A 19,797-nucleotide genomic window follows, 5' to 3' on the forward strand; every position below is an offset into this window, starting at 1 on the left:
CTGCAGTTGGAGGGCATGTTGGGCGTTTCCATCTCTCAGGTGGGCATTGACGACTGTCCCTACACAGACTGCAGTCAGTCTGGAGGCTGCAGCAACGAGGTTTCATTCAGCCAGGCCCCGGTGGCTCTCAGCACCGGTAATGCCTCTCTGGTGTCGCTTAGGGCCTCATCTACAGCGCGATGCGGCTGCCGGGGCCGAGAGGCGATCCACCTGACCTGCTCCGCCTACCCCACCAACCCCTGCCTCAACGGGGGCACCTGCCAGGACGGGCCGCTGGGATACAGGTAGGTGCAGGGAGGGGTCTAAGGAAACTTCTGTAACAGGTTCTGTCTTGGTCTATTGTGTATTATAATATTCGACTAATGCAGCCAGGATGAGGATGAACTGATTAAGTCCTTCTTCCAATTACATTTTTGCTAAGCAATGGGATTATCATGAGTATGTGGACACTTCAGATAAATATTATTGCCAATAAAAGTACTGTTATAACAAGAAACGTTTTTCTTTATAATGAACATTACTGTGAATCCTTTTTTCTTACTTTTCTGCTGGTCGTCTGCAGCAGACTCAAGTCTTAAACTGTTAGCTTCACCAGAGATTTCACATTACTTAACTGATTAGTAAATCTGTCAAACATTTTCAAGATTTAATAAGAGAGAGAGCGAGAGGGCAGATTTCTCCTGGAGATATAACCCTCCAAAGCTTCATTTTCAGCTGCACGTACAGTAGTTGACTTTGAATTGAAACATAATTGTAATGGTTTAAATTCTCTTTCTTCCGCTCTCAAAAAATCCTATTAACTATAGCTTCTGTCTCTGTTGGTCTCTCTGCCTCTTTGTCTCTCTCAGGTCATTTTACTTAATGAAAACTGCTGCCACAGCAACTGAGATAGTATTATAGATAGTATTATATAGTTTTAGATGGTGACCAGGGCCAAAGCTACCATTGACATTACCGAGGTCGTGTCCTTAGTATTGTGTTTGAGAGTTTGGGGCCTTTAATGACCCGAAGAGGCGTTTGTTTCCTACAGTTACACACAAATTACACACAGTGGGTTTTGAAAGATGATCCAAATATTTTTAAGACTAAATATATTTAAATTTGATTGTTTTATGACAAAAAAAATATTGAATTAAATCATATATAATACAGGGAGAGAGTTTCTCCCCAGATATACCCTGGTAGTGTGGAGAAGGCTTTGGAACATCATTTAGGGAGATAACATTGACAGAAAGTATACTTGAACCGTTACATGAATGAAAAATATGGGAAAAAACACTTAAATAGTTTATTGATGATTTGAATTTATGACCTCAGAATTTTCCAAGGTTCAGTTTTTATGCCCCTGCATCGGGTGGAAGAATTTAAGATGCATCACTTTCAACATATTAGATTGAACCCATTCAACCTCATATATTTGGCATTTTTAAAAGTTGGCACTAATAGATACTGATATTCATGGCTGCTTATGTTAAATAAAATTTGAAATACATTCAGTGGGTTTGAACACCTTCATAATGATGCTTTCACCAGCAGGGTTATCATTGTTTAGAGATGTTGGTAATATTATCAAGTAAAGAATAACATAAAGTGTTTCTGTCTCTCAGGTGTAAGTGTCCTCCCATGTTCGACGGGCCTGAGTGCCAGCAGACCAAACACAGCTTCGGCGGCCAGGGCTACGCCTGGTTCCCTCCCATCATGCCTTGCTTCCAGAGCCACATCTCCCTGGAGTTCCTGGCTGAGTCGGCAAATGGGCTGCTCCTCTACAACGGGCCTCTCGGCCCCGCCCACTCTGGGGAGCAGGAGGATTTTATCGCTGTCGGTGAGTGTACTGCTGAGGTGCCTGTGCATAAAGCTCCGACTGTTAGAGCTTAAAAAAGATCATTAAGTGCACAAGATAGTCTTTATTAATGGCATTGAGTAAGGCATTTAACTGTAATTTGTACAGGCATCTCTGCCTCCCTGTTTCTGCAGATAACCGGACAAACAAACATGGACATATCATGTTCAGGGTATTTCCAATAGCTCCACCTGAGTTTGATTGTAAAAATATCTCCAAAATACTGTATAACATCAAAAGTACATCAAAGAACTAGGGCTTCGTTCTAGGGGCAAGTTCTACACACACAGCAGCAGAAAATAGACCACAATGCAATGCAACTACAAGACAGTCAATGTTTCCAAATAGGAGGCGACATGTAGTTTTTATCAGGCAGACAAGCTATCGCTGTCTTGCTTGTTCCACTCTGTCAAGATATCAGTGTAATCAAGAGCTGAATGCAGCAAGCCCATGGCCCTTCTCTAATTCTGGGACATGTAGGGTGTCACAAGTAAATTAGAGGCTGCAGTGTTCATCACAGCCGCAATACGAAAATGTTGATGATTTAGCTATTCCTGGAGTTTGATCGGTTGTGGAGCTAAAATGTTGTTTGTTCAGGAGCTGGGGCTTCGAGGAAAGGTCATGGGGCCATCCTAATCTAAAGGATTAATCTTCTGGGGAGCATCTCATGCAGTTCAGTCGACACTGAACAAGAGTGTGTCCAATTGTGTACAAGTAGAAATTTTGGCCTGATCATGACCCTCTAGAGCAGGTCTGTGTAAATATCTGAAACAGCGTGTAAATCTGAACCACTTGAGTCTGTTGAGATTCCTTGTTATGGACCAAAGTGTTGTTAATGGGAAAATTTTGGACCTTATAGGTGATGCACCAAAATAATTTAGAATCACCCTCTGTTGACCTGTATTAGAGGTCTTTACAGGTCTGAAATGATGAAAGGGACCAGATGACAGTCAAAACTGGCCCATCAAGACCAGAGGATGAGTAGACAGAATCCAAAATGTGGTTGTCCAAAACCAACTAGAAAGACCAACACTGGCAGCAGCACGATGAGACCAAAGAAGAATCAGTTGCAGTTAAAAAGAGCAGAACTAATTATGACACACCGTGTGGCCAGGGACCCGCAGTAATAGAACGGGAGCTTCTGGTCTGGTCTCGTTTACTGGACCTGAGAAGACCTCTAACTTGAATATCGAAACCACATTTCATGAAAATTTGAGACGTTGTTGTCTCAGTGTCTCGCTCTGTACCAAAAGTGTTGGACGAATAGAAAAACAATGACCAACTGACCGACAAGCAATCACAGAAATGATGATACATTTATAACACACACCAGTGTCGGGCCATCTGATGAGGCTTTTCCCGTAGTGTGCAGCTTTCGTGATCAGAACTGACGAGTGTGTTGCTTCTGGGAGACGCTGGGTGCGGCTCCTCTGCTGCTGCAACAATACTGAAAACTCGGCATGAAACGCGGCGTCCCTTTGCTAAAAGTTGAAACGTTATTTTGAACTTCTAAGCGCTCAAATAAACATGCAAATCTCACAGTGCTGGTGGGAACGCCGCTCGTCCTTTTCACACAACACAAAGAGTGAATCAATCCAGTTTCTCAGTGGACAAAGAGCTCCATAAACTCTAATGTCAGCTCCCGGCGGTCCTGATGTGGTGTTAACGGATTAGCCTGCAGATGGCCTTTCAAACACTTCTTGCATAAATTTGTGGCAGTAAAGTTATGTAATTATTGAACCCGGTCTGTTGCGACGTGGGTCCGGGGAGCGGAAAATCAAAGATGGCTGCAGCATTGCAAAGCATTTTTTACTTACACGTTCGATGGCCGGGACATTGATCGGGTCACGCTCACACAAACACATACATCTGATATGTACAGCAGTTGAGAGGATATTGGAAGACACACACTCACACACACACACACACACACACACAGAACTGACTGAGTGGATTCCTGCGGTTGTAGATGGGATTCAGCAGCTTACACAGCGATACAGAGAGGTGATGTCAGGGTGGGGTTAGGTCATGTGACGTCAATTAAATGTCAGCTCAATCCAAGTATCCCCAACACATCACCTTCTCACAAACAGAGGACAGTTAAACCGGCTTTCCTGTATGTTTAATTCTAAAATATATATGGTGACGACACTATGCTCAGAAATCCTCTTACTAATGGTTCTGAGCTTTCAACCACATCTCACTGTCTTCATTCAGCGAATGGAGCTGGCTTAGGTGCCGCCCTATGATCTAAATGTGAACTTTTGGTCACATCACGTCACATTTAGTTCGCGTGATGACACCTGAGCCAGCTCCATATTCTGAATGAAGACCATGAGATGCTGTTGAAAGCTCTGAATCAATGGTAAGTGGATCTTTGAGCTTGGCTTCTCTTCACCACATATTGTTCCCAAAGGTCAAGAATGACCATCCATGTGCAGAATCTAAAATGAGACCAAAGGTCGCAAACAATCAAAACATAGTAAGAAGTTTGTGGTGACCACACACAGATGTACGAGGTTTTCACTCTATATCATGTTTCAGGTACCAGATGTATTTTCCGACTTGTTTTACATGTTTCTTTGTGTTAGCTGAAGGTTTACAGGCTCAAGAGACTGAAAATAACATTAACAAAGTGAGAGGGGTTTTTTTAAGTCGTGAAAGCACTTCGGTATTTGATGTTAAGGCCACTTCGGGCCACTCGTGTGGTTTTACTGTAAGCAGGAAAATAGAAAACTAAGAATCTCATCCTCCCATCCAGAGTTGAGGAACGGGGTTCCAGCTCTGAGTATAAACCACGGATCAGGAACCCTGACCCTGCAGCTCCCACCGAAATCCACCGTCACCGACCGACGCTGGCATCACCTCGACATCATCAGCGACGGAAAGGTAGGACAGAGTGACGGATGGTATTAACTTTTAGTTGTTGATTACTTGAGTGAAGGGCTCCGTCCATAAGGCTCATTATCCATCTATTTTCTTTAGCTGATGATCATATTTCACAAAATACAGGTGACCCTAAGTTATAATATATAAATATTAAGTCTATGGTGATGCCTGTAAAAAAGAATTTTATGCAGTGATGCAGTTTCATATTTCATACACAAGCCAGGTTGTTTTTTAACAGTTGAAAATCATCTTTTAAATTTGTTTTAGTGATGTGATTAAAGGCCAAATGTCAAAGAAGAAAACCAGGAAACTTAACTGTAAAATGAGAAGAAAAAAATGGATGACATGAGGTAACCAATAATCAATGAAGGTTGTTGACGGCGGCGTGTGTCTCATTCTCTCTCTGTTCAGGCCGTGCAGCTGATCCTGGACCAGTGTGGGGGGGTGGCGGCGAATGAGTTGGAGGGTGTCGGGACACACACTCAGGAGATGGACGAGTCCGGCTGCAGAGCTGCAGGAGAGACTCCGGGAAACCAGAGGTCAGAACCAGCCTGGAGACACCAGAGATCCAAATCATTCAAAAATTTATCTTACTTTTATCTTAAAACGTCTTCCTCTTCCTGTGTTTGTCTCTTTTCTTAACTTAACTTTAACTTCACTTTTTGTCCCCTCTAATTCTTCCTTCTCACGTCTTCGGACGCCTTCTCTTTCACCTCCTCCTCCTCTCCCCTCTTTCCCCTCTTCTTACTTGTTTTTTATCATCCACTCCTTCCTTCTCTGTTTTTCCTCTCCTCACATCTTTTCCCCCTCCTATTCCTCCTCTTCCTCATCCTCTACCCGACATCTTCAATTTTTCTGTCCTACTCCATCTCTACTTATCTTATCTCCTCTCCTCCTTTTCTTCCTACCTTCGACCTACTCCCTCTTCTCCTCCTCTTTTCATTTATTTTGCTACCGTTCCTCCTGCTACTCCTCTTCTTCTTACTCCCCTCATTCTCATCTTCCTGTCTTCTCCTCCTCTTCCTCTGCCTTGTCCTCTCATCCCATATTTCTTTCCATCCTCCACCTTTTCCTGTTCTTCCTCCTCCTCCTCTCTTTCACTTACTCATCCTTCTCTACTTCACGTTCTCTCTGTACTCCAATTCCTTTTGCTTCTCCTCTTCATTGTCTACATACCTCTTTGTTCTTTTCCTCCTCTTCCTCTTCCTCCTCTTCGTCCTCCTCCTCCTCAGGTATCTGAACGTCTTCCAGCCTCTTCAGTTGGGAGGAGTGAAGGAAACATCTCCTCATCGACGTTACCGCAGTTTCACCGGCTGCATCCGCAACCTGGTGGTGGACAGTCAGGTAACACCACTGTGTGTGTGTGTGTGTGTGTGTGTGTGTGTGAGTGTGTGTGTGTGTGTGTGTGTGTGTTTCCATCCCAGAGATCATTAGCATTTCCTCCTTGTGTGTGTTTCTTGTTTTTAAATGCAGTATTAATGTTTGTAAGTCTGTATCTGTGTGTCTTTGTTTTCACTCGTACTCCACTGAACTCCTTGGTGGATAGTGTGTGTTTGTGTGTATCGTATCTTTGTGTGTGTGTGTGTGTGTGTGTGTGTGTGTGTGTGTACCGGGGGGACGGCGGTTGGACAGATGGTGGTGTGAGCTTGGCTCATCAGCCAAGGCCAGCATCACAACATCACAGTCTAAAATATAATATAAATGAAAAGAACCTCCCTCCTCGTCTTCCTCATGAAACTAAACGAGCTGCTGTGGTTTCTTCTGCTGCTCAGTGAAAACCTCAACAACCTCCCAAAAAGACTGCATCTGCCTCCTTCTACCCACAATCCCTTGTGTTTTGGGGTTGTTTCCTGTACTCGGGGGGGGGGGGGGGTGATTGGGATCATGTTCTCACTCCTAACGAGCTTCTCCACAGCTGTGATATTAGGGAAATGAGACTCATGCTGCCTTCAAATGGAGGCCATATTTTCATCGTGGGGGTACACAATATGTTTGATGTTAAGTCATGACAACACTGTTGCTAGGTGACTGACGATAAAAAAAGGCTGAAAGATTTGTGTTTGCTGCATTTCAGTGTCATGCTACGAACAAGCAAAGAGTCGGCAACAATAGAAATTGATTTTTTTTTTTTTAAACTTCAGCATACGTTACAACTTCTAAAGTAAAATGTATTCTTCTTGTACGCAGTAAGCATGACTCTACCCGAAGGCACCATCACGTTTTCAGGCCTCTCGCTGTTCTTTGGTGCCACCAGAGTTCGAATGACTTCATTCTCTCGTGGACATTTCCAGCTGAATGCCAAAATTTGTTAATATCAAATTTTAGGTGAATTGACAAACACTTCTTGTCTTAAATAATCTTGTGGCTCAAATGTTTCCGATCTCCAGAAAGCAGAGTTTAAAGCTTCAAATAAACACTTAAATAGAGTTCTGAATCCTACTACTACTGCAATTTTTGATTTGACTACATTTTTTGCCTAACAACGTTGTGCCGTATGTATGGAAACATCCATTCGTCTGTCTTTGGTCCGGAGCAAACTACTGGCCACATTTCCATGTAATTCAGTGTTCATGATTCCCAGAGGATGAATCAGACTGTTTAGTGAACTTTCCTCTGGCGCCACCATTAGGACAACACTTTCCACATAAGTAACATCAAAATGTGACGGGGGAGAACGTTGTGAGATTTACTAAGCACATTCATGCTCACCGGAGGACGAAGCCTTCTAATTTGGGAGATTTCATTAGCTTTCACACGGCCAAATCTGAATGACAAAAGCTGCTTTCAAAACATTAAAAGAAAGAGAAGCATAATCCGCCGTGACTTGCTTCTCTTTGCTCTGTAATCAGCTGGTTTCTTGATTCCTTCGGAAATTCAGAGTTCATACGTTAAGGTGGTTTGACAAACCACAAAATTCAAGCACGGCACGGCTGCCAACTGAAAACAATGGGTATGTTCAGACATTTAGTGCATGTCGAATTCAGTCTTACTGCATTTCAGACTGAAAGGAGGAAAACTACAGAATTAAAGAAACCCCTCCTCTAATCATGTTGGCTGTGAACGCAGCCTGGATCACATGACACAGGGCAGCAGACATTTTGTGTCAACTGTGTCCCGGGCTCTTTAATAAAGGTTGTGAGGAAAGTGATGTGTAATGATGATGACGGTTAAAACTTAAAAATGAGAAAGAGAAAAACAATCTTGTTAAAGGATTTTAAGAAAACCAGGATAATCATCTTTCTCACAGCGTGCCTCCTTCTGTCCCTTAGGTGTACGACCTGGCGTCTCCAGGCGAGAGCGTGGACAGCACCCCTGGGTGCAGGCTGACAGACGGGGTGTGTGTGACGGCGGCCGGTCCCTCCTGCGGCGTTCAGGCCTCCTGCCTCGCCGACTGGGGCTCCTTCAGCTGCGAGTGCCACCCAGGATACACCGGACACAAGTGTGACACTGGTGAGGGACCCTGAGAGAGTGTGTGTGTGTGTGTGTGTTTCGTGCAGCTGACATTTTAAGGACATTTTCTTTTTTTGGATCACTTGTTAATGGAAAATTAGATGTGGAGACTTTAGATTCTTGTACCTTCGTTATGACACCAAAAGAGATTCATGGGCCGAGAAAGCAGTCTGTCAGTCTGATGTAAAATAAATTTTAACACAGAGAGCAAAAAGCACTCGTAGTGTGGCGGCCTTTTTAATTCTCCATCATCCACTCACAGCAAGCACTCGATGTCCACGAAAGTGTCCATTGTTGGCTTAACTGACCTGCATGTTGTTGCCTTTATTTAACCCAAAAATAGAGGGATATTTGTCCAACTCTGCCTCGAAAAACAACCTCCTCATTCATTTCAATGAGGCCACTTCGATGGTACCTCAAGGATCCGGATGCAGAAGCTCCAGCAAAAAAAAAAAAAAACAGGGTCTTCCGGCTAAAAAGTTTGTTAACTTTGCTGCAACGCAACACGACAACATTATCTGGTAACTTGTAGTGTTGGCCAATCAATTATGTGCAAGCACACATTCCTGGTAGATTACTTTGTGACGTTAATGTGTTTGCCCCCCTAATCTTTTTTTTTAACGCAGCGCTGTTTCCAGTCTGACCACAGCCGAGACAGACGTGCTTTTCAGTCCAGCTCTGCCCTTAGACCCTTTAAAACAAATTCAGCTCCATGAAAATATTCCATTTTGTTTGTGCATGCTTAAATAATCCCTTAAATATTCATCTTCTTGACAAACCTTCACTTTCACCTAAAACTAGGTTTGTTTGAAGTGTGAAAGCTAAACGTTTTGTTCATTTCTGTGAAGTGGACGGACTTACAGATGTGGAGCTGTTGGTAAATTTGAACTCAACATCCAAAAGTTTTTACTCATGTGAGTGAAACAGAGTTAACATGACTTCATATCCCCCTCCCCCCGCAGCCGTCCCGGAGTTCTCCTTCGACTCGGGCAGCGTCGGGCGTTTTCAGCTCAGAGGAGGCGGCAGCTCTCGCCGCACAAACATCCAGTTGCTCCTCCGAACCAGAGCCACTTCGGGCACCCTGCTCTCCGTGACGTCCCGGGAGGCCAACGAGTACATCGTCCTGGAGGTCAGTCTGCCTTTCAGCCAATCATTAACTGACCTTTGACTTCACACATCTGTATATACACGGACTGGCTTTTATCACAGTTTAAACATCAAACAGAAGCTCATTTATCTTTATATTCATGCAGAAAGTTAATGTTCTAATATGCTGATTATCTTTTTCTCTCTTTCAGATCACGGAGGGTCACCTCTCTGTTCGTGCCAACCTTGGTGACGGCGCCCATGCCCTGCGACTCCCCGGCCAGCGGGTGGACATCGGGCAGTGGGTCCTGGTCAGCCTCAGTCGCCATGACAACCTGTTCACCCTGCAGCTGGAGCAGGGCGGGGGCTCGCATGAGGTCCAGGCCCGTTTGGGGAGCCGCAGGGAGATCGTGGTTCACCCGGCCAGCGTGACGGTCGGCAACGGCCCGAACGTTGGAGACAAGGCCGACTTTCAGGGTGAGATCTGGATCTGATCTGGATTGGCTTTTTGTTTTGTTTAGTGAACTGACCCAGAAGTATCTATGTGACAGTAAGTATGTCATCCATGAAGTAGCAGCAGTAGTAGTAGCAATAGTATTAGTACTAATAATAACAATCCTAAAAAACATATTTATGGACTCCAAACTAAACTAGACGTTTCCTCCTGCAGGTTGTCTGCGGGACGTTCGTTTTAACGGCCAGGTCCTGCCTCTGGACGGGCAAAGCCGGGACTTGTTGACGGTGCTGGAGAGGCGGAGCATCACCTCGGGGTGCTCCAGCGACGCCTGCAGCAGCCAACCCTGCCGCAGCCCGCTGCACTGCATCGACCTGTGGAGGAAACACCAGTGCAGGTAAAAGACACATACAAACGTATCACAACAGACCCTCCACCGGGTTACTTTTGTAAAACTTTTCTGATTTTATTCCGATGTCATTAACTCATCTTGCCCTCCATCCCTCCCCGTCGTCTCCCAGGTGTCCCGGAAGTCAGGTGACAGTGACAGACGACTCAGGTCAGCAGCGCTGTGTGCCGTCGCCCTGCGGACCTTCTTCCTGCCGTAATGGTGGCATCTGCCAGGCGCTGTCGCCCGATAGCTACCGGTGCCGGTGTCAGGAGGGGTTCAGGGGTCAGCGCTGTGAGCTGGGGCAGGTCAAAGGTCACCGGCTGGCTGCCCTCAGCCCCAGCTCCATCCTGGCCATCAGCATGTGTCTGCTCGTCTTCTTCGGTAAGAGCAAGAGAGTTATTTAAGAAGTAAATTTAAAGAGAATAAATTAGGTAAACCATACTGAACTTTTCATGTTACACTTGGATGAATGAAACTGAGGTTTCCTGAACTAAGATAAACTTGGGAACAATAAACTTTTTACTGTCTGTAGACATTACAATCCAAACAGTAAGAGATGTATATCCTTATACAAAACTTCTCCATTTGATGTTCTAAACACTCCTTGTGTAGAAGCTTCTTGCTGACTCACAGGCGGTCTCTATTTACTCACAAAGTATATAAAAGAACTGCCTAGTTAGCATGAGCAGTGACAATCCACCAAAGAGGCTAAACGAATAGCAACATGTATAGTTACTGAAACAAACTTCAACAGAAAATACAAAGAAAAGTGGATGAAAGTCTATGAGCCGAACACCAGCATCCATCTAAAAACCCCTCCATTAGAAGGGGCTGTGAGCTTTTATGAGATTTATGGGCTACTTTTTTCCTAATGTAAGCGTTTACCTTATTACTTGCAATTAACATTTTAATTTTGATATTTTTTAACCAGTGCAGACTGTATAAAATACCATGAAGGTGACAGATTATCGGTTTATTAACATCAACTCTATCAGTCAAATCAACGTAAACTCAGTTAGAGATGTAAGAGAGTGATGAGTGTGTTAAAAGAAAGGACAAACAAAAACTTACAAATCATGTAACTGAATGTGACGTAAAATCGACCGTCTCCTCTAAAGACCTTTTGTTCCAAACTTGTGTAACAGTGCGCTGAACAAATCAATAGGTTTTCCATCAGCATCGATCACGGACAGACAGCGCTGACGTCGAGAGATTTCAGTTACGTAAAGTTTACAATCCGGTGTCACGTGTGTCGTTTTTGATTCATGATAGTCGGTTGCCTCTGCTCCCCACCAATGGTATTGTTAGTTCTTCCACAGTAAGACTTCATTTCCCATCAGCCCTCTGGAGATTTTGGAAGCAAGTTTTCCTCTAAATTTGACCTGGTGGCTCACAGAGTGAAAGATATTACAGACTGATTCTCCTCCCACTGATGGGCTCGTTTGTTTTTCACCTGTTTATAGTAATTATACTGATGTCTCTAAATGAACATAATACTAATTTATTGAAGCCAAATGACTCCACAGAGCGGCTTTAATGAGCTGCTGCTACAAACATACAGGAAGGAAATGAAATCTGTCCCGGTGGTGCAGAAGCACATTTACGCAACGATGCATATTTATACTTTCCTCCTCTCTCACTCTGTGTGCGTGTGTGTGTGTGTGTGTGTGTGTGTGTGTGTGTGTAGCGGTGCTGGTGGCGGTGACGGTGTGGAACCAGAAAGGCAGCCGTAACAAGTTCAGGAAGCGAGGAGTTTACCACATCCCCGCTGAACACGAGAGCTGGGAGGACATCCGAGAAAACATCCTCAACTACAACGAGGAGGGAGGGGGGGAGCAGGACCAGGTACACACACACGCACACACACACACACACACACACAAAATGGCTACTATGTTCTACTTCTTACGTAACCGCTTACTTAAAAAAAAAGACCCTGCACATTGTCAGAAGCTGAACTAGAACATTTTATTGATTTTCTTCCAGAACGGTTACGACATCACAGAGCTGAAGCGTCCGCTGTGCTCCAGTTTGTCCCAGTCCTCGTCCTGCACCACCGCCCCGCTCATCAAGTCCTCGCCCGGCTCCCAGGAGGAAGTTCACCCGTCCGGCTCCTCCTGCAGCTCAGGCGCTCCCTACCTCAGCATCCCGCATCAGCATCACCACCATCATCAGCACGCCACCACCAACAACTACACCAGCGACGCAACCTATGCTAACTACACCACTCGTGTAGGCCGGGACATGGAGACGAGCGACGGAGGGGGTTATGTGGACGCCCCTTCAGGGTCTCGCTCCCACGGGGATTTTAAGAGCTACGTGGCGCGAATCATCTGGGAGGCGGACAACGACAGCGAGGCGTTCCCGCCGGACGCGTACCACGTGTGGTGTGTGGAAGGCTCTGGGTCGTCAGCAGGAAGCCTCAGCTCGCTGGGGTCGGCCACGTCACGTAGGGAAAACATTGCCATCGCCCGTGGCGAGGAGGAGGAAGAGGAGGAGGACAAAGAGGATGAAGGGGAGTTTGTTTACGACAGGCTGTCGCGGTGGGGCCCCAAGTTCCAGGCTCTGAGCGAGATGTACGACCGGCCCCAGCTGACCCTCACATACAGGGACGCAGTGGCCTACATACAGAGGAGCCACAGCCACGACCCCCTGCCTCATCACCACTAGGGGGCGCTACACAACACCACCCACCTAAACACACAGTTAATGCAGACTGGGAGGGACGGTGCTGCGTTCAAGTCCAATTTTAAACCAACCAAAAACTAAATAAAAACATAATGACATGTCAGTTGTTCTATAGGGAGAAAAATCAACATCACAGTATTAAAAAGAATATTTTTCCTATACATATATCACAATATTGATGCTCAGTCGAAAGGAACTGTGCTGTAGTGTTTTTATTCACACAACATTCAGACGAAACCTTCAAAATCTCATGTTGCTGTTTTTTTTAATGACAATTGAATCAATAATTTAGATGGTAGACTTTTATCAAAGTTGATCGAATAAATTATCGCCAGCCTTATTGTCAAGGCCAGATTTACTCACACAGGGGCCCTGGAGTAAAAAGTACCTGTTTGTGGTAATTTGTTTAAACACATACTTTATATATAAATATGCACCATGTACATTTCGACACGTGACCCCTCGACAAGACAGGAAAATAATGCAGGACACCTTAAGGCTCTTATTTTAGCTGATATTCTGCTTCAGTGGTGCTCATTCCCAAACAAATCAATCAACTTACCACAAACTGACACAGAATACATGTGGGGCTTTTGGGGGGTCTGGGGCCACAGGCCAGTAGCCCGCTTTGCCAGGTTGGTAATCCAGCCTCGCCTGTCATCCTCAACAAGTGACTTTAAAATAAATCCTGAATTACAGTCTGAATATGATCACTTTTTATTTGCTGTGTATCTCCACAGTTTGTGGCATTTGGCAAAGGTCACACCTGAAACTCTCTGTCCACGTCGGTCCGAACGCACATATTTTCCGTTCTTTCATTAAACCGCAGATTAGAGTTCACGTGAGGGAGGGGTTCAAAGAAGCAAGACAAACACAGTACATTCATTATAAAAAAAAGGGAGGCACAGAGACGTAATCAGGGGAAAAAACACAAAAAGAATAGAAATAAATGTTTGGTGTTTCTTGTTCACAGTAACCAGCAGTTCTCTAAGATATTTTTTGAAGTTTGAATTACAAATGTATATTTGTCCACATTTTGGAAATATTAAGGAAGAATAAAAGTCTTAAACTTTTGAGTGTAAACTGGATTCACCTGAAAGAAATGCTAAAACGGCTCTGTTGTCCCGCCCACACAGCCCTGATCAGCCACAGTAACTGAAAACACCTGTGGGTGTGCACATAGGGCCTTGAAATCTGATTGGCTGCACCAGACACCGCCTCAAAACTCTCAGTCATGATTGGCTGCTGGCCCTGATAGAGGCAAGTCCAACCGCTCAGTCTGTAATCCTGAATTCATTCAGTCATGAGGAGCAAACAGAAGACCAGCAGAGAATCCAATGTGAGTCAAACAAAATCCAACTGTGGCTAATGTGACTGATGCTAATGTGACTGATGCTAATGTCATGTGTTTCAATTTAGCAACATTCAAATTATGCTGGTGGCACGAGGTTGGTTTGTAGGAAAATGAGACGATCCAGGCGAGAACCGGTGCTGCTCTCATTTATTCTTAGTGATCAAACAGAGACAAAGCGGTTCACACTCAAAGTTAAGAGGTTTTTAAACCTTTTTAGAGTTCTTTTGTATTTATTTATTTAAAATGCATTTCACACATTTTGGATGTGAACCAGTTTGCTTCGCTGGTGTGAACGCACCAGTTAAACAAAGTTCACTGTGCACATTCTCAGTGTCGCTGTGTTTGCTGTCTACCACTGTGTCTTTTTTGATACTAGCAGGGCTTCATCATCCATTAATCTGCCAATTAGTTTCGCAATTAATTGTCTCTAGAACGTCAGAAATTAGTGAAAAATGCAGATCACAATTTCCCACAGTCCAAGTCTTAAAATGTCTTAAAGATATTTATTTTCACATAAGACAAAGAAAAGAGCAAATCCTCTCAATTAAGAAGTATTTTTGCTTGAAATATTACGATTTATGGAATAACAAAATAGTTGCCGATTATATTTCTGTCGGTTTGATTAATTCTTTAATCCCCAAAGTCAAAAATATTAAAATCCTACACACATGGCTTTGAATCTTTGGACAGATTGTCAAATTCAAAATGGCCTCAAAACGCAAATGCTACCAAAACTCACCTGTAAAAACCTCCTGAACACTTCCAGTGAATCTGACGGGACGTGAACGCAGCAGCTCTGTTCCCTCGTGGCGACACTTTCAGGGCTCTTTCACATTATGTGATCCTGATGTTTCCTCAAGTAGAAAACCAGGTGAAGGTCGAGGTCTGAGTTGTGGTTCAGCGGTTTGAAATAAGAAAAGCACAGAGAGAAATTGTCGCGGGTTCATGTACGAGCTTTACACAGGAATATGTGTTTATTTATTTTGGCTTTCCTCAAAGCAGTTCAATGTGCTGGATTTATTTCGTTTTTCGGCAGTTTGTGGGTCGCTGAATTTTATTCTCGAAAGTGTGGACTTTCAGGGTCCAACTGTTTTGTTATGTTTTCTGGAGGAATATTACTTTGAAACTGTGTCAGAAATCTTGTGGGTGACTGTAAGAATTATTCTGGTTCATTTGTTAACACCAACGGATGTGAAGGCCTTGATGCGAGTCTTAGAGCGAGAACTCGGAGTTCTTCTTTAAGGGCATTTTAATCTTTTTATCTCCGCCCTGACAGTTTCTTTTTGACCTACCGCACAACCTGAAACCTACAAACAAAAAGTCAGTTTCACAAAGAAAGTCTCCCAAGGACAAGCTTTTCTTTTCCAGTCTTATTTTCTTCTATTGGCTTTGCTGCTGTCGGCGTTTCCACAGATTAACCTCCCATAAACTCAATAACCAGCTTTTAATTTCTCTTTTCTACCTTCCTGTTGCACTAGCGCATGATTTGCCAGTAAAAAGACAAAAAAAAAACGTTGAGGAAAATCTCACCAGATGCAACACTTTTCACTCCTCAGTGTTTCCAACATGTAAAATAAGCTTTGATAGTTTTCAGAGAGATTATTTTTATACTCCCTTGTAAAAACAGATCTTTCCAGAAGCTGCAGTCGCTGTCGCTGTGTTAACGTGCTGGATGGGGTCACTTTGAGTGCTTTGGGTCTTTTTACTCGTTGGTCAGCTTGTTGTGGCTCTGTGTTTAGGCTGACAGTCTTGTCACGCTGTCAAATGTGAAACTCACAAATGTGTGAAGAGATTTATTAATGGAAAAAAACTGCACAAAACAAACAAGTTTATTCATCTGCAAATCCAGATTTGAGAGCGTACGAAGTCAGAAAACTGCAGGACAAAGTTTGAGCACAAAATCCGGATTTTATTAAAGTCGTATTCACATTATAGCAGAATATTCAGGCTCTTCTTGCTGCTTTGCACAGAATTCCTGGGAGTTTCTAACTATTTGCAAGTTTTATAGCCCGTCATGATCTCGTAGTTACATTTAGAAACACGCCTTATTAATTAGTCCTCCATCTTTAATCGCAGAACTCGCCTTCAGGTATTAGCTGCACTCACAAAGGTTCAGGTTTGAACTTTTAACACGTTACGACTCCGCTTGCATCAGCTCAGGACCTGACCGTCGCTTGTACAACGCACTGATCGAGAAAGCAGTTTCTCCGTGATAATGTCAATAAAACTTACAGCAAGTTTGTACTTAACACATCCATGTTCATGTGACCCGACTGGAGACACCTGCAACTGTGCTGGCTTCATGTGCTGGAAAAGCCAGACAGACGCTAGTCAAGAGGTCAGCACTTTGATGTCTTGTGCATGTATGCAGACACCCATTGTAATATATACAGAACCATGTGTGTGTGTTTGCTCCATTTTAGAGTATTTCAGGGCTTAACATTCACCGTCACAGCTTGCATGTGACGGACACAAACTGACAAAACAATTTGTCTTGCAGCTTCAAAACGCTGATCAGGGTAGTGATCCTGTGTTGCTCTCAGATCTCAACTTGCAGACTGATTTCCACTTTTTGTGTTCACTTAGTCGTCTTTTCATCACTCATTTAGCCTGCGTTAAAGCACCCAGTTTGATTTAGTGTTGTCATGCTGCCAGCCGTGGTGAGAGGAAGTCTCTTAGAACATCTCCCTGCAGGTGCGACGGCCAGCTTTAACCAGCTTCGTGTCTGACGGCCGTTTCCCAGCCTACCTCCCGGCTACGTGTGTTGTCATTACACCATCTGATGAATGTAGCTTTATACGTGATGAGGAAACGTTCCCGTCGAGGCTTTTAGGAAACTCGTGGAGGGAGTCCGAGCGCGCAGAGAGTCAACAATCAGAGAGTTTATTATAAACTCTGTTATTTGACAAAAGTGACTCTTACAGGAGAAGTGCGTAACTATATCGTCAGCCGACAAAATGGCAACACAGACGAAACATCCAGATATTTTAAAGGTTTTTCGATTGCACTTCAGGTCATGATTCTGCCCCCGAAAAAACTATTCGTAGAGCAGGAATTAAAATCCTTTTTTATCCAAAAATATTTGCAGCGGAGGGCCTGGGATTGTAGAGATGTTTCCAGGAGATATTCTCCAGGTTTGTCACCACGCAGCCAAGTTCGGCGAACAGTTTTCATTTCTCTTCTGGTACCAGATTTAAAACCAAACAAGCGAGCGCTCAAATAACTACTCAAAGCTATGCATCCAAATGAAATAACACAGGTGTCTTTTTATCAGCTGATGTGAAGCTCCAGATGTTGTCTTGAGTTTTGACCTGTACTGTGTGACACATCTGTTGATGTTTGTGTAAATCCAGTGTTTTTAAAGCAGTTTAATGTGTGTGAACGCGTGTTGAGTTCACACACACTTACTGGACTGAGAGTGTAAAGTGTCATTTAGCACTGAGCAGTGTTGATCTGTATGATATGATGTATATATGGACGTTTTATAGCAACCTAACATGGAATATTCCTTTTGTATATGACTTTTAATAAAAATGGCTTTTCCCCAAGACTTTGATGTGCATTGTGGTGCTCTCTGGCTCTGTTTAGGTTTCTGATTTAGAGCAGGAGAAGAAGAAAGATGCTGTTGCCCAGTTCTGTGCTACATCCGAACTCTAGGCAGGTTTTGAGCTTGAAGTGGCAAAAGTAGACCCAAAAAAAAAAAAACAATGTTGTGATTCTGATGGACTCTGTTTTCCCACGATGCATTGCACACACGAAAAAACAAATGGTAGTAAAACAGCTTTGTGAACACGCCAGAAAACTAAAAGTAACTGTTGGAACGTTGTTGACATGCATTGTCTCGCGTATTTTATCATTTCCCGTTTGTACAAAGCGGTTAAGCATGTTGTTGACAAAACAGTCTCATCACAAGGTCCATTTAGTAGCTATTCTGGAGCTTTTGATCATTATCATGATCATCCTCAGCAGACAGTTGGCCCAGTTGCCATGGTAATGTTCAAACGTTCGCGTTTTTCTGAGCATTTTGAGGACTTCGCTTCGTGACTGTAAGTTTTTTTTCTTGACTTTGGAAACAGCAGGCGACGAAACAAAGTATGTTAAGTATTAGTAATTAAGAGTTTTTAGTAAATAGTGCATACTGTATACTAATAGTTTGTAGTATGGAACTGGACGCTGCTGGAAAGTAGCTAAGTACATTTACTCAAGTACTCTTAAGTACTGTTTTTAGGATACTTTTACTTTCCTTGATTATTTCCATTTTATACTACTTTATACTTCTACTCCACTACATCTCAGGGGCAAATATTGTACTTTTATTTTAAAGCTTTAGTTACTAGTTACTTTGCAGATTCAGATTAATACTACAAAATATAATCAACAAATAAACTATGATGTATTATTATAGATTAAGATAAGACTTTATGTGCTTCTGAGTAGCTTGTGGATCAATATAGTAGTAGTAGTAGTAAATGAGCTCCACCTTCACCAGCTGCAACATTAAAGTGATGTACACATTAATGTACACACACATAAGTATATTTTGATGCTAATACGTTTGTACTTAAGTAACATTTTGAATGCAGGACTTTTACTTGTAACAGAGTATTTCTGCACTGTGGTGTCGGTACTTTTACTTAATTAAAAGATCAGAATACTTCTTCCACCACTGACTGACTTATAGAGGTTTATGGATCCAAGTTTATATTTCCTGATGGGGCAGCACTGCCACCATGTGGTGAGCTCTGATATTACACAGAACTGGACGATTTTCTGTTTTATTCACTGACAGTTTGCAGTATTTTACAGTTGCTTTGACTCAATTCAGTGTGCAAAATTAACACAATGCTGTTCTCCTAATTCTGAGCTCAAATGTCAAACAACACGCAAAACGTAAACCTATCAAATGAACTAATGATCCGTGTGCAAAGTGTATCAGAGCAAACATTGTTTGCGTTCAGGAATGAATTTGGATGATTGTTGCATTTTAAGATATTATCATTGCCAAATGATGCTGTCAGACAGCAACTAACTTTCATTAAGAGAAGAGTTTGAAAATGTAATTTCCTCAAATATTATATAAATAACAATGAGGAAAAACATGCAACTTGTACAGAAGTTGAAATAAGAATTGCTGTTGAAAACCTTCATTATTTTTTGAATATACTTGATAATACAGTGTAGAATCTACCTTTACGCTGCAGTAAATCCTGCATTCATACAAGGCTAGATAATGAATATGATTCTACTTCATTCCTTCAGTTTACTTCTTTTCATTTTGTACACGACTAAATGTGTGTATTTATTCCAAACATTGTACAAGTACTCAGATCCTTTACTTAAGTAAAAGTAAGTACAAGTAAAAGTCCTGCATTCAAAATATCATGTAAAAATAGAGAAGTATTATCAACTAAATGTAGCTAAAGTATCAGCAGTAAAAGTACTGGTTCTGCAGTAAAATGTGTATATGTATATCAGAATCAGAAATACTTTATTGATCCCCGAAGGGAAACTCTTTGTTACAGTAGCTCGCCTTTACGTCAGTGCACACAGGAGAAAGTACTAACAAACAATATGATACACTATAAAACAGGTCAGAAAATAAATTAAGTATCAGGTGGGTATAAGTACAAGATAAACTAAGTGTC

The 19,797-nt window shown here is 42.9% G+C and overlaps 1 protein-coding gene across 1 annotated transcript in view; it reads left to right on the forward strand.

Moving 5' to 3' along the window:
• The window catches only part of si:dkey-22o22.2 (neural-cadherin), a 137,138-nt gene extending 119,436 nt beyond the window's left edge, over nt 1-17,702 (forward strand). The window contains exons 23-34 of the mRNA XM_044206961.1: nt 7-284; nt 1,608-1,822; nt 4,602-4,729; nt 5,141-5,268; nt 5,962-6,073; nt 7,999-8,179; nt 9,142-9,308; nt 9,478-9,742; nt 9,936-10,116; nt 10,241-10,491; nt 11,798-11,955; nt 12,097-17,702. Of these exons, the coding sequence (XP_044062896.1) occupies nt 7-284; nt 1,608-1,822; nt 4,602-4,729; nt 5,141-5,268; nt 5,962-6,073; nt 7,999-8,179; nt 9,142-9,308; nt 9,478-9,742; nt 9,936-10,116; nt 10,241-10,491; nt 11,798-11,955; nt 12,097-12,780 (2,748 nt within the window). The 3' untranslated portion in view covers nt 12,781-17,702. The remainder of the gene's footprint in view (nt 1-6; nt 285-1,607; nt 1,823-4,601; nt 4,730-5,140; nt 5,269-5,961; nt 6,074-7,998; nt 8,180-9,141; nt 9,309-9,477; nt 9,743-9,935; nt 10,117-10,240; nt 10,492-11,797; nt 11,956-12,096) is intronic.
• The last annotated feature ends 2,095 nt before the right edge of the window (nt 17,703-19,797 follow it).

Source organism: Siniperca chuatsi, linkage group LG9, assembly GCF_020085105.1.
Source record: "Siniperca chuatsi isolate FFG_IHB_CAS linkage group LG9, ASM2008510v1, whole genome shotgun sequence".
NCBI lineage: Eukaryota > Metazoa > Chordata > Actinopteri > Centrarchiformes > Sinipercidae > Siniperca > Siniperca chuatsi.